Below are 13,409 nucleotides of genomic sequence, written 5' to 3'. Positions count from 1 at the left end.
AATATTTTTATTTTTAGCTTTTTATATGCAGTCTTAAGAATTACGTATATTATTTTCCTATTCTTATTTCAAAAACTATTCCATTAAAAAGTAAAGAAGATACAAATTAAAAAGATAGATAATTTTTTTAAGGTTTATGATATATTTGATAAAAATGGAAAATTAAAGAACATGAAGAAAAAAATATCAATCTTGATACATAAATTTTGTAAGGTCTATGGTAGAATTTTACCATCAAAGTTATAAATTCTACTTCGAGCTTTGAGAGTCTTGAAATTCCGAGAAGGTCTGAAGGGCCGAGAAGAGGTCTCCGACGATCCTGCGAAATACAATAAAAAACTGGCCCGGGGTTGTTCCCGGGAAAGCCCCTCCGATCCGACGCTCAGGTCAGTTGTTATTGAGGTAGAGAGATAAAGTGTTTAAATGTAGAGAGAGATGCTCTGGTTTTGTTAGGTGATAATTTCATACCTTTGTTTGATCTTACAACCCCTATTTATAGAGGATGATACCTGTAATAAATGAGGGCATTTTAAGCAGCTCCAGTTGGTGGAGGCTTATGTTCCCTAGAGGTATGAGTGTTTTACTAACTTCGTCATAGGTGGGCCAGTCTAGAAAATGGGCCCAAACAATATATACATTTTCAAAATTGTTATTTAATTAAATTAAGGCCATCATTTGTGTAACTCCGCCAAAATTTTTAATCATGCTCTAATATGAAATAATAGCATTAAACTAAATACTCCATATTTCTAATTTAAGGTATTACTATGTCAATTGGTTCCACATTTTAATTTGTGGGATGGAATCAAAGATGTTCAAGGTCATTTATTTTCATAGATAATCAAATAAGAAAACTCCTTATACATATTACATTGAATATAAAAGAAAATTGGGGAACATAACAAAATTACTTGCATGGAATATTATATTAATTAATAATTAGATATTGTGAAATAATTTATATATATAAGTTTAGTACGCAAAATATTACATATAACGCTTCATCACACAGGCTTAAATCTAGTTCATCATAATTTGTCATTTCAATACGTTCATCCTTTCCTTTTTTGTGTAATTTTAAAAAAAAAAAAAAATTGAAATCATCTTTTATCCAAGAAATGTAGCGGAGTAATAGAGGCTTATCCTATTAAGGCTATTATAAATAGAACTAAATTAAGGATCTATATTAAGTACTTTCTTCTAAGCACTATGGTTGTGGTGGCTTCAAATGAGCTGAGGGATTTGCCACGGATCTTTCCAAGCTCGCTAATGGACGCCTTTGTGCAATGGTCTCATCCCTTTCCAGGATTCTTTTTTAAGAAAGTATAGAAAGCCTCATTTTTCATAATTACATGGTCAATCTGGAAGGAGAAGAATGCAAGATGTTTCGCTCAATCACCCAGTAAAATCGAAAGCATTCAAGAATTGATAATCCTCAGGCTGTGTTGGTGGTTAAAAGGATGGGGAGATGATTTCCCTTATAGCCCGGATGAAGTTTCAAGGAATCCTCACTGCCTCAAATGGTCGAACAAACCACCCAGCTCCACTTCATCTCCTCTGGGCGAGGCGGTTATCTAATACGGAAGTTCTCGCTATTCACCGAGCTTTAACAACCCTGCTTGCTTCTAGTCATTTGAATCATGATCATATCATCATTGAATCGGACTCCGCAAATGCAGTCCGTTGGTGCTCAGGTGAAAACAATGGCCCCTGGAATATGTCATTTCATATCAACTTCATCTGAAACCTCCTAAAAGCAAAATCAGGAATCTCATTGGTTCACAAGGGTAGAGAATTGAATGTTGTTGTTGATGCTCTTGCCAAACAAGGGTTGAGAAGAATTGATAATTTTGTAGCTTGGTTATAAGCCATGTCATGAGAATGATGTACTGATATGTAGTGTTGGATTATTTAGCGCCAATCTATTGTAATCATATCAATTCCAGCAATAAAATCAAAACCCAACTTATAAAAAAAAAAGTACTTTCTTCTTAGCGATCGTGATAAATTAAATGACACAAGACACAACATATGCAAGATAAGATGTTGTGGTTTGTGTTGTTTATGTATGACTTTGTATTGAGCTAACGTAATTGTAGTGATTTCGCAAAAATCAGGATCTTGAGAGTTTAGGCTAATGCAGAACAAAAGAGGAGTTCATTCATGATACACCTGGATGTAATATGTGCATGGTACACCCAACTACTAATTTGCTTATTTGATACTCTCCTTTTTAGTATATTATGCTTATTAAGATGATTTCAAATGAGCATAAAAATAGACTTGGGTGTACCATGTTCACGGTACACCCGAGAAAAAAATTTGTAACAAAAGAGCATATGGACAATTGTAGTAATGAAAAGCAGTTATTAGAGGACTAGAAACATAGGATGAAAATGAGTTGTCCATTAATGAGTATCTTATATACCTTGGTCAGTTGGTCCTAGACCTGGCAAAGTTGGTCCTGATCCGAAAATCCGGTCCGAAATATCCGATCCGTGGTCCGAACGAGACGGTCCGAACCTTGATCCGAATCTGAAACGGTCCCGATCTGGTCCGAATCCCGATCCGAAATAATCTTGGCCCGAAACTCATCCGAAATCCGAATGATCCGCTATAATCTTACCCGACCCGAAACATACCCGTCCGATCTAAAACTGATTCGACCCGAAGGAGAACCGATCCGAAATTATTGGTTTCGATTAGGCTTTGATCCGAAATACCCGAAACTTACCCGTTTTTGTATATATAAAAAAAATATCATTGGCATAAGTATTCAATTCATTCCACCATAGTCCGATTCCGATCCGAAATAATAGTCCGAACGATAACCCAATCCGAAACGATCCGATCCCGGTCCGAATGTAACTTGATCCGAAAACGGTCCGATCTGAATTGGTCCGGTCCGATTCCGATCCGAAATAATAGTCCGAACGATGACCCAATCCGAAACGGTTTGATCCGGTCTGATCCCAGTCCGAATGTAACTTGATCCGAAAACGGTCCGATCTGAATTGGTCCGGTCCGAATCCGATCCGATTGGTCCGATTGCCAGGTCTAGTTGGTCCTTGGGTTGCTCGTAGACCGTATTGGAGAAATTTGACAGAGAACTTGTAGATATTAACGTGGGATAGAAGGAGTATTCCCTCCGTTCCTTTTAGTTTTTTATATTTGGAATCTTTTTCAAAGACAAAAAAGTCAAAATAAGAACAACAAATTCAAATAGATGGAGTAATTCATAAGCAAAGTTTGAGAAAAGACATGAACCAAGATCATGAGAATCAAATCATAGTCATACCTTGTTAGGGTTACACCTTCTATGATGATGGAGGATGGATGGCCAATACCTAATCTCATATTTGTCATTCAAAGAACTCTAATAAAGCTTCCTAAGTTGTTTTCTATGACTGTTATTTTCCATGCACTTAATTTACGTGCTTCTTCTATTTTTAAATTTACATTATCTTGCGCACTTGAATTTAGTGGAGATTATGAGTTATGAAAAGATTAAAAAGAGTTCTACTTAGATAAAGAGAGAGAAAATGATTGTCTCCAACTTAGAGAAAAGAAAATCAAATAAGAAAGTGTGAATATAATAAAGAGCATTATTTGTGTTTGGATCCTCTAGAGTTGTAAAATAACTCTACAAGGTAGAGTTTGAGCAATATCAACCATTGAATAAAAATTCAATGGCTCATATATTTTCTTTCCAAAATCCCCCTATTTTATCTCATCAAAACCATCCCTAAATCTTTCCTTTCCATCAATATGAGCCCTTGATTTTAAAATGTATGGGTTAGATACAACTCTACCTTGTAGAGTTTCACTAAAACTCTAGAGGATCCGGACTCAGAGCATTTAGGGTAATGAAGTAGAAAAGTACCATGAAGCATGTTTTGTATGTTGCATTGTGATAACAATAATAAAAATGAGTTTGACAAAAAAAATAGAATCAATATTTTTAATAATATTATATGAAAAATCATATAAAATCGTTAGATTGAAAGAAAGAAGAAAATCAACAGATAGGATTAGAAGTCAAATGAAAATGTTATGTCGTAAATGCAAAGGTCTAAAGTATAAACCAGCAAACTATGTCTAAATGCAAGTGCAAAGTAGATCACATAGTAAAATAGAGATTAATTTGAACAAGCAATAAATCCTACAAAAATTATTAAAAGAAACGGTCTAATTTTAACATAAAAGTAGACCTAGTCACTAAATGGATGAAACTAGTCACTGAAAGAAATTAACTTGGTCACTATTGGACTAATTCTCTTTTTAATATTGGATTTACCATTGCCTAATTTTAATTTAAAAGTAAGCAGTAATTTCTTAAAAGACACACTCTAAATCCTAAACTAGGTGATTGAACGGACAAGTACGTCCTTAACAACTAAATATTCGCAAATTAAGGTTGCTTATTAAATTTATTAAGAAAGATAATTGGTTCGAAGACAAACTCTTATTAGGCTACTAGTATGTATGGTACAAGGTTAAACAACCCATTAGTAAATGTCCCAACATATTATTAGGTTGAGAATTCGAACCCTTTGCAATTCCCTAAAATTCGGGTTAATACTCCACTGAGTTACCACCTCTCTTACAAATCAGGGTTGCTTATGAATATATGATGCATAACCTCAAATTCAAATAATTCCAAAAAAAATTGAACACGTTGTCTACTTTTTATACGAACATATACCTAAATTTAGTCATGAATAATTTCTATTATTATCTTCTAATTAAAAAGAAATAAGTAAACCACCCATAATTCTTTAGCATCTTTTATTATAGAAAAAATTACATCATTTTATCTAAATATTTGAAAAGATAATAGAGTTAATCAACATACATGAACAGGATACAAATGATATACAATTCTTGCTTTCTTTTTAAATACTTCCTCTGTTTTTATTTAGTTGCAACATTTACCTTTTTGCACAAACTTTAAGAAATGAGAAAAGAGAGTATAATTGACTCACTTGCCCTTGTACTAGTAATGTAATTAAATGGGGAGAGTAGGTGAACTAAGAGTAATATAGTCAAACTATCCCAAAAGCTTTCCTAAAAAGGAAAATGTTGCAACTAATAAAAAACACCTAAAAGTAGAAATTGTTGCAACTAAATAAAAACAGAGGTAATATAATATTTGCTTTTTAGTAAATGGATCAAAACAATCAAATATTGGATAAAACAACAAAAATAATACTAGGTCAATCTGATTTGTGTGGACCCGGTTCACGTTAATATTAGTGTGCACCAGGCAAAACAACATATCATTACTAAACAATCCACAATATTATGCGAAAAACCCACTATATTATGAGAAATCCACTATATCATTCAGACCCACGCTATATCATGCAGAAACTCACTATATTATTCAGACACACTTACTATATCATTCAAACACACACACTATATCATACAGAAACGCACTTTATCATTCAGACACACACTATATCATACGTAACCTCACTATATCATTCAGAAACACACTATATCATGCAGAAACTCACTATATCATTAAAAAACACACTATATCATGCAGAAACTCACTATATCATTCAGACACTCATTATATCATGGAAAAACTAAATCATTCCATATGTTAGAACACGTGTCATGATATATACTAGGCAACTTAGATCTTCCTTTATGTTAAAACATTTTAATTAATTCCTCTATTATATTGCATATAATTTCACATTATGTTTTTCGTTAATAAAATATACTACATTGTATATAAGTTCACTATATCTCTGTAAAATTCATTATATGAAGTCAATATCTTACTAACCCGATATACGTATCGGATTCATTTAAGTTTTTTTAATACTAGGTTGTTTAATAGAGTAAGGTACTAGTAAAATAGGTCATTTTCTAGGGAAACACTGAAAATTTCAGAACTCACCTCAGTTTGTTTCCCATGTGACTCACACGGGTCGTTTATGATTTATCACTTTCTTCCTCTCCCTTCTTTCTCTATCTCGTCTGTCCTTATTATTTGTTCTGACTTCTGAATCACAAAATCTCTTTCTTTTTAGCTTTGCTTGATTCTGACTCCACTTCCTCTTTTTTTCTTGCCTTTCATTTTTCTCTGTCTCTAATTCTTCACCCCTTCCCAAACATGAAACATTAATCCCCAAACCAGCTATAAATTTCATACAACTGAGTGTATTGTGAGTAAAATTTATTTTTCTACTCATTACTCAAGTAAAATCATCCAAATGATTAAATGAGTAAATGTACAAAAATAAAAGAGTTCCAAATAAACAAAAATTCATCTTGGGTATACCATGCATCCGAGTGTTTGTGAATAAAATATTACTTTAAATGTCAAGAAAAAGATACATAGTAATAAAATTCACCAATAAAAATTTAATTAACAAAAATGTACAAATAATAAACAAATATTGATATATTATTGTTATTGTTATTATTTATTTCTTGATATTATCATAGTTATTGTTGATTGTTTTGTGCTTAATGTATAAATTAAATCCATTTGTTAAATTATACTCCCTCTGTCCCAAAATATAATTCTTGTTTTTATTTTGGGAGTCAAACTTTAAAAAATTTGACCAAACATTCTTGCTAATGTATAAAAAAACATATTCATGAGGAATTTTATTAAATTCGTCTCAATGTGTAAATTCACAAAATCAACTTTTTATATTTTTTACTAATAAGAAATAGAAGATATCTTAAGTCAAAGATACATCTTGAAAACTGTGTAAAATGAAATAAAAACTATATTTTGGAACGGAGGCAGTAAGCCAGTAATGTATAAATTATTTTTTTTTTTGGTAAGAAGAAATGACCCGAACCCCGCTCGAATCTTAATGGGCAGCCGCCAGCCAGTAATGTATAAATAAAGGAGACAAATGTAATGAGTATTGGGTATCATGAAAAAAGCACGTATTTTTCAGTGAAGTGAGAAAAATTTTGTTATTTTGGTCGTTACCCATGACCAAAATGACGTGGACTAGCAAGATAGAGCAATGCCCAAACGTTTTACCTGTCATGATCGAAATGCTAAGAGATTATGAGAATTTAGAAAAAATTTAGGATGTTCACTTTACTACAAATGTGAACTGTCATTACATAATATCATAAGACAGCAGATAACTTCAAAATGTTGAACCAAAATTGAGATCAAGACTGCTAAAATACTGTCCAGGTCTTTTTTTTTAAGATTATGGTATCAAAAATCTTATGTTGCTACTTTCTGAACTTTGTTCGCACGGCCAGCAGGTTGATCTCTGTCCCGGGATCGCCCATGCCTTCCGCCTCTGTTGTGGTGTCTTCCTCCTCTGATAACAAAGCCACAACTTCAGATTCTCACTGTAACATCAGTATAAATTTTAAGAACCAACAAAGGGAAAATTATAAACAGACCTTCCTTTGTGTCCTCCCCTGTTGTCACGGATTCTACCTTGACTTCCTAGAATTTGGCTCCAATATTCCTTCTCCTCATTACCTGTGAGCAAGTAATAATTCTCAAGTTACAACTACAAGAAGTACCTCATGTCAAACTCTAATAGTAACATAGACTATATTAGATGTTGGAAACAATTGTCATATTTTTTATAAAAGTAATGATTTATGATTGGATTTGCTAATATGCAACTTAATGTTCATCATCCTTTTATGTTCTCATATTTCAGTTTTTTCAAAAATAAATAAATAGATGTATCCACTTTTCTAGTGTCAGATTTCAAATTAAATGTGCAAGTACCACTAATTTTGAAGTTCATTATACAATTATCATATGGCATCGCGGCCTCAAAACCAAAAATCATAAATCGATGATTGAAATTCAAAAGTGAGAACCATTCTAGAAAATGTTTCCGCAAACTCATGCCATATCCATAGTTACAAGTTACAAGGGGTTAGAGCAACATGACTATTAATTAACTTCTGAGGGAGTATTTAACACATTATAGATAGCTAAAGTGCTAAACACACAAGAAATATTCAAACTGAAAGAGAGTTGTTTTCCGCCTACCAGACACAGGTTCTAGAGTAGCGATATAGTTCTTAACAACTAAACCACCTTCCTCAGCGAGCACTGCAGCAGCACGAGCTTTTTGGGTTCCCTCTGGTTCCTCAAACCGTACGTAACCTGAAGTTTCTCCCATCTTGAAGTCTATGTACTTCAGACCAAAATCAGAAGGGACAGAACAAAAATATTAGTGCTACGAATTTATTGTCTAGTTAACAGTAATACATGCTTAAAATTGCCAAGTATACATGCATTATTTGAGATGTTTTATCCTATGTTAGCCAAACTCTTCATTTTACCCAAACTACCAATGCTGGATCGTTGACATTGAAATATGGGTATGGACACTTTAACACTTCAACATGGGCCAAAAATCATGGAAAATATTCATATAATAGCCGAATTGATAAGTGTCCACACGAATACCAGAGTCTGAGTATCATAGGTCATAGCCATTTACCCAGTCATGTAATCATAGGAAATCCCTTGTAATCTGCAGAAGCTACAAGAGCTCAACAAGGGACATGGCAGATTGAGGGCATCAGGAATATGCCAAGAAACATATAGGAACAATGCTTTGGAAATTAATGTGTAAAATAATGGTAAATAGATTCATAAATGATCTGATATGAATAACAAGGTTCAGGAATAGTATCAAAACACTAGTACCTTGACAGTGCCAAACTTTCCAAACACAGCCTTCAGATCCTCACGAATAACAACATCCATGTTATTCTTGTAGGATTCAATTGCAGATTTGCCCCCTGGTGCTGCTTTGTCTCCATCCTTTTTGTCAGCACTTTCAGAGGACTTCTTGTCACCCTCAGTTTCCTTCTCTTCCTTCTCAATACTTTCAGGACTTACTTCTTCCATAGTTTCCTCCACATTTTCAACAGCACCATTTTTATCATTTACTGATGCCTTATCTGCCTCTTCTGACCCATTTGCCACAGATTCTCCGCCATTTGTCTTGGACACCTCAGCCTCACTAGCATGCTCATCTGATCCATTCTGCTTGGAGTCCTCTTCCAATAACTTGCTCTTTAACGTGAATGCAAGAATCAAGCCTTTAGGATATCTGTAACCATAGTGATGAAGACATCAACATTCCTTGAAAGAAGCCATAAGCCTTTTTTTTTCTGATTTTATTGCCCCTTCTAAGATCATATAAATTCAGATATATACCTGGACTTTTCAGAGTCTTTGCCATTTATCTCTTCAAATTCCTTTACATCCTTTTCTCTTTCCAAGTCAAAGTCTTTCCTATTTGACACAGATAAGAAAGTATAAAAAAAGGTTTAATCAACTGATGCTAGTGAACTCATGCTAGCCAACATCTTCAATAATTCAATCAGCAAAGTTGAAAGAAGGCACTGGAAGCAAAGATATAGTTTTACTTTGGCTTGAGCTCCAGATCAGCACCAGCATATGACAAAGTTTGCTTCAAAACCTTCTCTGCATCTTCCTCTGTGGAAAACTCGACCAGAGCAGTCCCACAAATATAAAATTTGTGCGAAATATGACGAGGAAGCCTGCAACTGTTGACCTGAAAGAAGTGAATACACAAACATGTAAACGAAAGGAGATACAGATTCTGCCTGCATTGATCTGAATTAATATATCAATCCAATGTAATGCTACTTTTGTTTCACTGTTAGCTACATTAAGGTGCTACACTTTCATGCAAAACTTGCCTAAAATGAACCAACCTGACTTGGCAGCAAAAAACCAAAATGATTCTCCACTAAGAATTAAGGTACACTATCGAAGTAATTGTTGTAAAATACTTTATGTAGCCCTCCACACAAACTAATCATTTCATGTAACTGGTTTCATAAAAAGTGCTCTTCAACTTGCTCACTTAACACAATCGTCAAAGCACATCAAAATAATAAATACATCTTTGTGCATTAAAATTTCAAATTATCAATGTCATGCTAGAATAGAAACCAGAAATCAAACAGAAGTATCCTCTGATCTTTGATATTTCTTCAATTTCGTAGGGAAATTTGTAAGGATTAGAAAGTACTATAGTTAAAGTGCAACAAACACCTAAACAGGTTGACTATTAGACATAATTCGGAATTCATTACCGAAGTAGCTGCAGACTATGATTCTTTACACAACGGACTCGTGGACCTATTTCTGAATTTCATGGCTAACCAACAGAAAACAAAACATCGTGGAAACAAATAAAGACGATAGAAACTAACCCGCACAATGTTAAAAAAGGCTTCATCTATGCTTAAAACACTTGCACAAAGCTAAATGAAGATATATATACACATAGAGAAAGACTATGCAGGGATGATAGTATCATAGTGTGACTTTGATCATACTCAAGCCTCGAAGAAAAAACTAGTTACCTTTGCATATTGAGCAAAGAAGGATTTTATTTCATCAATGTTCGCATCATATGGTACGGGAGAAGCAGCTATTGTCCTGCCATCAACCTGTTCTATCACCTCCTCTGGCTTATTAAGTTGAACGCTCCTGCCCACCCTCCTTCCTGGGATAGATCAATTATTAAATTAGAAAGGATAGAAACATACCTCAAATACCATATTCACATGTATAAGCTCACATAAGACAGGTAAAAAAAAACAAGAGATCAAAACATGCAGAAAAATTCAATAAGCACGTCGTGTTGAACATTTAGCAGTCAGTCTCATAAGTCAACCACAGCAAAACAAAGCATCTTCTATTCATAGAGTAGAAGTACGACCAAATTATACTTACAGCTCAAACAATCTATAATCAAAGTTAAGGTTTCAAGCAGAGTAGTTCTTGTTCTTGTCAGATCAGCATTACCTAATTCGCATACAAGAACAGTACAGGAACCGGTACACAACGCTAATATGAAACTTTTTATACTTTAATCATGATCCTTCATATTCAAAAAGTTCCTACAGCTCTCAAACTATTTACTCATCCAAATTTTTCTCATCACACAACAATCATTAAAAGTGATATAACTAAGAACAAAAGGGGAAAACACGAACCGTCCTCGGAAAGTTTGAGGAAACCAGAACTCCTCAAAGTTTCAGACACAGCATCAACAGTTGCTAGAGGAATTTGATCAGCTTTCATATTGCCCAAATCCAGATGAGTTCTCATCCTCGTAAATGAACAAATCAATGCCAAATCCACCACTAAAAGTTTAAAATTTCAAGTTAAGTTCAACAAACAAAATCACCCATAAATTAATTAAGCTTCATAAAATTAAATAAAAAAAACAAAAAAATTATATATACATAAAAAAAAGGATACTTCCATCTTCACAATCATTGAGAGTATTCATCAAGAAGTTGTCTCTTGGGAGATTACTGTCACCGAAATAAAACTCAACCTATAGAAAATCAAAAATAATAACATTAGGAAATAAAATCAGTGAATAAAAGATGTTATATTTTATGAATTGAATAAAATGTGAGAAGGAAATAAAAGTTTATGGATGAAAGTTATATACCTGGCGTAGGACCTTACTGGCTGTTTCTTCATCTAACCCAGTTGTATTCACCATTGTTAGAGATTTGTGTTGAGTTTGAAGGTTTTGCTGGTACGAGGTTAAAGAGAGTGTTAAACCAAGGGTTTGAGGAAGAAGAACTGAAGAAGGGAAGTTAGGGTTTTGGGAGTGTACACTTGTAGAGCGTGTTGTTTATGCACTGAGCCTATTCTCGTACTTTGCCTATTTTTATTTTTTTGTTCATATTTAGAATTTTTTCGTAAAAACAAATTGATCGAAGTATAAAGAACTTTGGAGAAAGATCATAAAAATAAAAGATGAAGAGAGAGAAAGTTAGAGAGAGAAAGAGAAAGAGAAAGAGAAAGAGTAAGCGAAAAAGGCGAAAAAAAAAGCCCCTTAGGTTTTCTCCAGAAACCCTAGATTTTCAGCCAAATTCTCTGCAAATTGTGTCCTTTAAAGTTAATTTTTGCAATTCCAGCACAATTTCTCAAAGTAAATCCTTCTCTTGTCGAATCAATTGTACTAAGAAGGAGGCGTGTGGTTTATCTTGTCTAATGATTCAGTTTAGGGCTTCTAAAGTAAGCAAGATTAATTTCGATAATTCATTTCTTCCCTATATCCATAGGGCTAGTTCTCAATTAAAGCTATGGTTTCTAGCTACTAATGATGTTATCCAGGCTGGAATCTTGATTGCTTTTCTGAGTTGGCTTAATTTAGGGTTTCTCTTTAGAATTGGGGCTTTTTATTGGGTGTGGTTTTTCAGTGCATTTATTGTTTGGCAGAGGTGTGGAGAGTTTAGTGAGATTAGGGTGTCCTTTAAGGTGTTGTCATTCATTGCAATTGGTGGTGTTCTCATAAATCTTCTCGGTTTTTGGCGTGCTGTTCATCAAGATATCAGAAGTTCACTTCAGTGTGGCAATTTCGCATTTATGGTGATGGTAAGTGACTTAAGTTCGTTTGTTGAGAGGCTGTTAACTAATGATGCATCCGATATTTACTACTATATAAACTCTTCGATGGTAAGTAAATTATTCGTATCTCTCCCTCATATCTTTCCTTCTTGCTGGTTTTATTGGTTTCTTTTCATTTGGTGTTACAAAGTTCACTTCAATTTTTTTACTTTTGCAATGGCTTTGAACTTTAAGGCAGCAATGCTTGAGCCTGGGGACTTGAAGGTAACTGAGACTCAGTCTCAGGAGTCATTTCGAGGCCCTGAGTCTTTTCCTACTGCTAAAGATGGTATTAATTCTAGTCTGATGGATGATGCTGCTCCTGATCCCCCCTTTGATGCTGCCTATCCTGAGTCAGTTGTAGTTGATGAACTGGCTCAGGTACAGGAAGATATCAAAGAACTGTCTAAGTCTTGTCTAATAGGTAAGATGTTGGGTGAGCCATTAGATGTGCGCACTATTATTTCTCGTTCTAAGTCTGAGTGGAAGTTTGTTAAAGGTGACATTGATTTCTTAGAAATGGGTAATCATTGGATCTTGTTAAAATTTGCTAACCCTAATGATTTGGCTATGGTATGGTCTGAGAGACCTTGGCATGTCCAAGGTGATCTCTTTGTGCTTCAGGCTTGGAGGCCTAATATTGATCCTTTCCTTGAAGAGATCAAATGGGTTGATTTGTGGGTCCGTATTCCTAGGTTTCCTACGGAATTGCTTAACTATGAATCTTTAGCTAATCTGTTTGCTTCTAACAATGTGGGTGTGTTAGTGAAGTTGGATTCTAATTCTTTGTTAAGGAACAAGATACGATTTGCTAGAGCTTGTATTAGAGTAGATATTACTGAACCTTTGCTTGAGTTTGCTGAATTAACTCGTGCTGGTGGAAAAAAATGTGGCTATGTTATTTGGTATGAGGATTTCAGTGCTGGCTGTTCATTTTGTGGTTTAGAAGATCATTCTATAGATGTTTGTTCTTTGTTGCATG

General features: G+C 34.2%; 1 protein-coding gene across 1 annotated transcript; it reads right to left on the bottom strand.

Moving 5' to 3' along the window:
* Positions 1-7,058: 7,058 nt before the first annotated feature.
* On the bottom strand, positions 7,059-11,691 carry LOC104884926 (la protein 1). The gene is made up of 10 exons (XM_010669630.3): positions 11,481-11,691; positions 11,282-11,360; positions 11,014-11,163; positions 10,378-10,520; positions 9,409-9,557; positions 9,197-9,274; positions 8,681-9,089; positions 8,015-8,162; positions 7,405-7,486; positions 7,059-7,319 (listed from the first exon to the last, which is right to left on the bottom strand). Exons 1-10 carry the CDS (start codon positions 11,532-11,534, stop codon positions 7,220-7,222), a joined length of 1,392 nt encoding a protein of 463 aa, XP_010667932.2. The 5' UTR covers positions 11,535-11,691; the 3' UTR covers positions 7,059-7,219.
* Positions 11,692-13,409: the final 1,718 nt, after the last annotated feature.

This window comes from Beta vulgaris, chromosome 2, assembly GCF_026745355.1.
Source record: "Beta vulgaris subsp. vulgaris cultivar EL10 chromosome 2, EL10.2, whole genome shotgun sequence".
Classification (NCBI taxonomy): Eukaryota; Viridiplantae; Streptophyta; class Magnoliopsida; order Caryophyllales; family Amaranthaceae; genus Beta; species Beta vulgaris.
The sequence above is the reverse complement of the archived record's forward strand: the minus strand, read 5'-3'. Positions and strand labels throughout refer to the sequence as shown.

Coding starts and splice junctions, on each gene's coding strand:
- LOC104884926 (XM_010669630.3), bottom strand. CDS start 11,534: ATGGTGAATACAACTGGGTTAGATGAAGAAACAGCCAGTAAGGTCCTA. Junction 11,361..11,480: donor CCAGTAAGGTCCTACGCCAG/GTATATAACTTT, acceptor GATTTTCTATAG/GTTGAGTTTTATTTCGGTGA. Junction 7,320..7,404: donor AGGGGAGGACACAAAGGAAG/GTCTGTTTATAA, acceptor CTTTGTTATCAG/AGGAGGAAGACACCACAACA.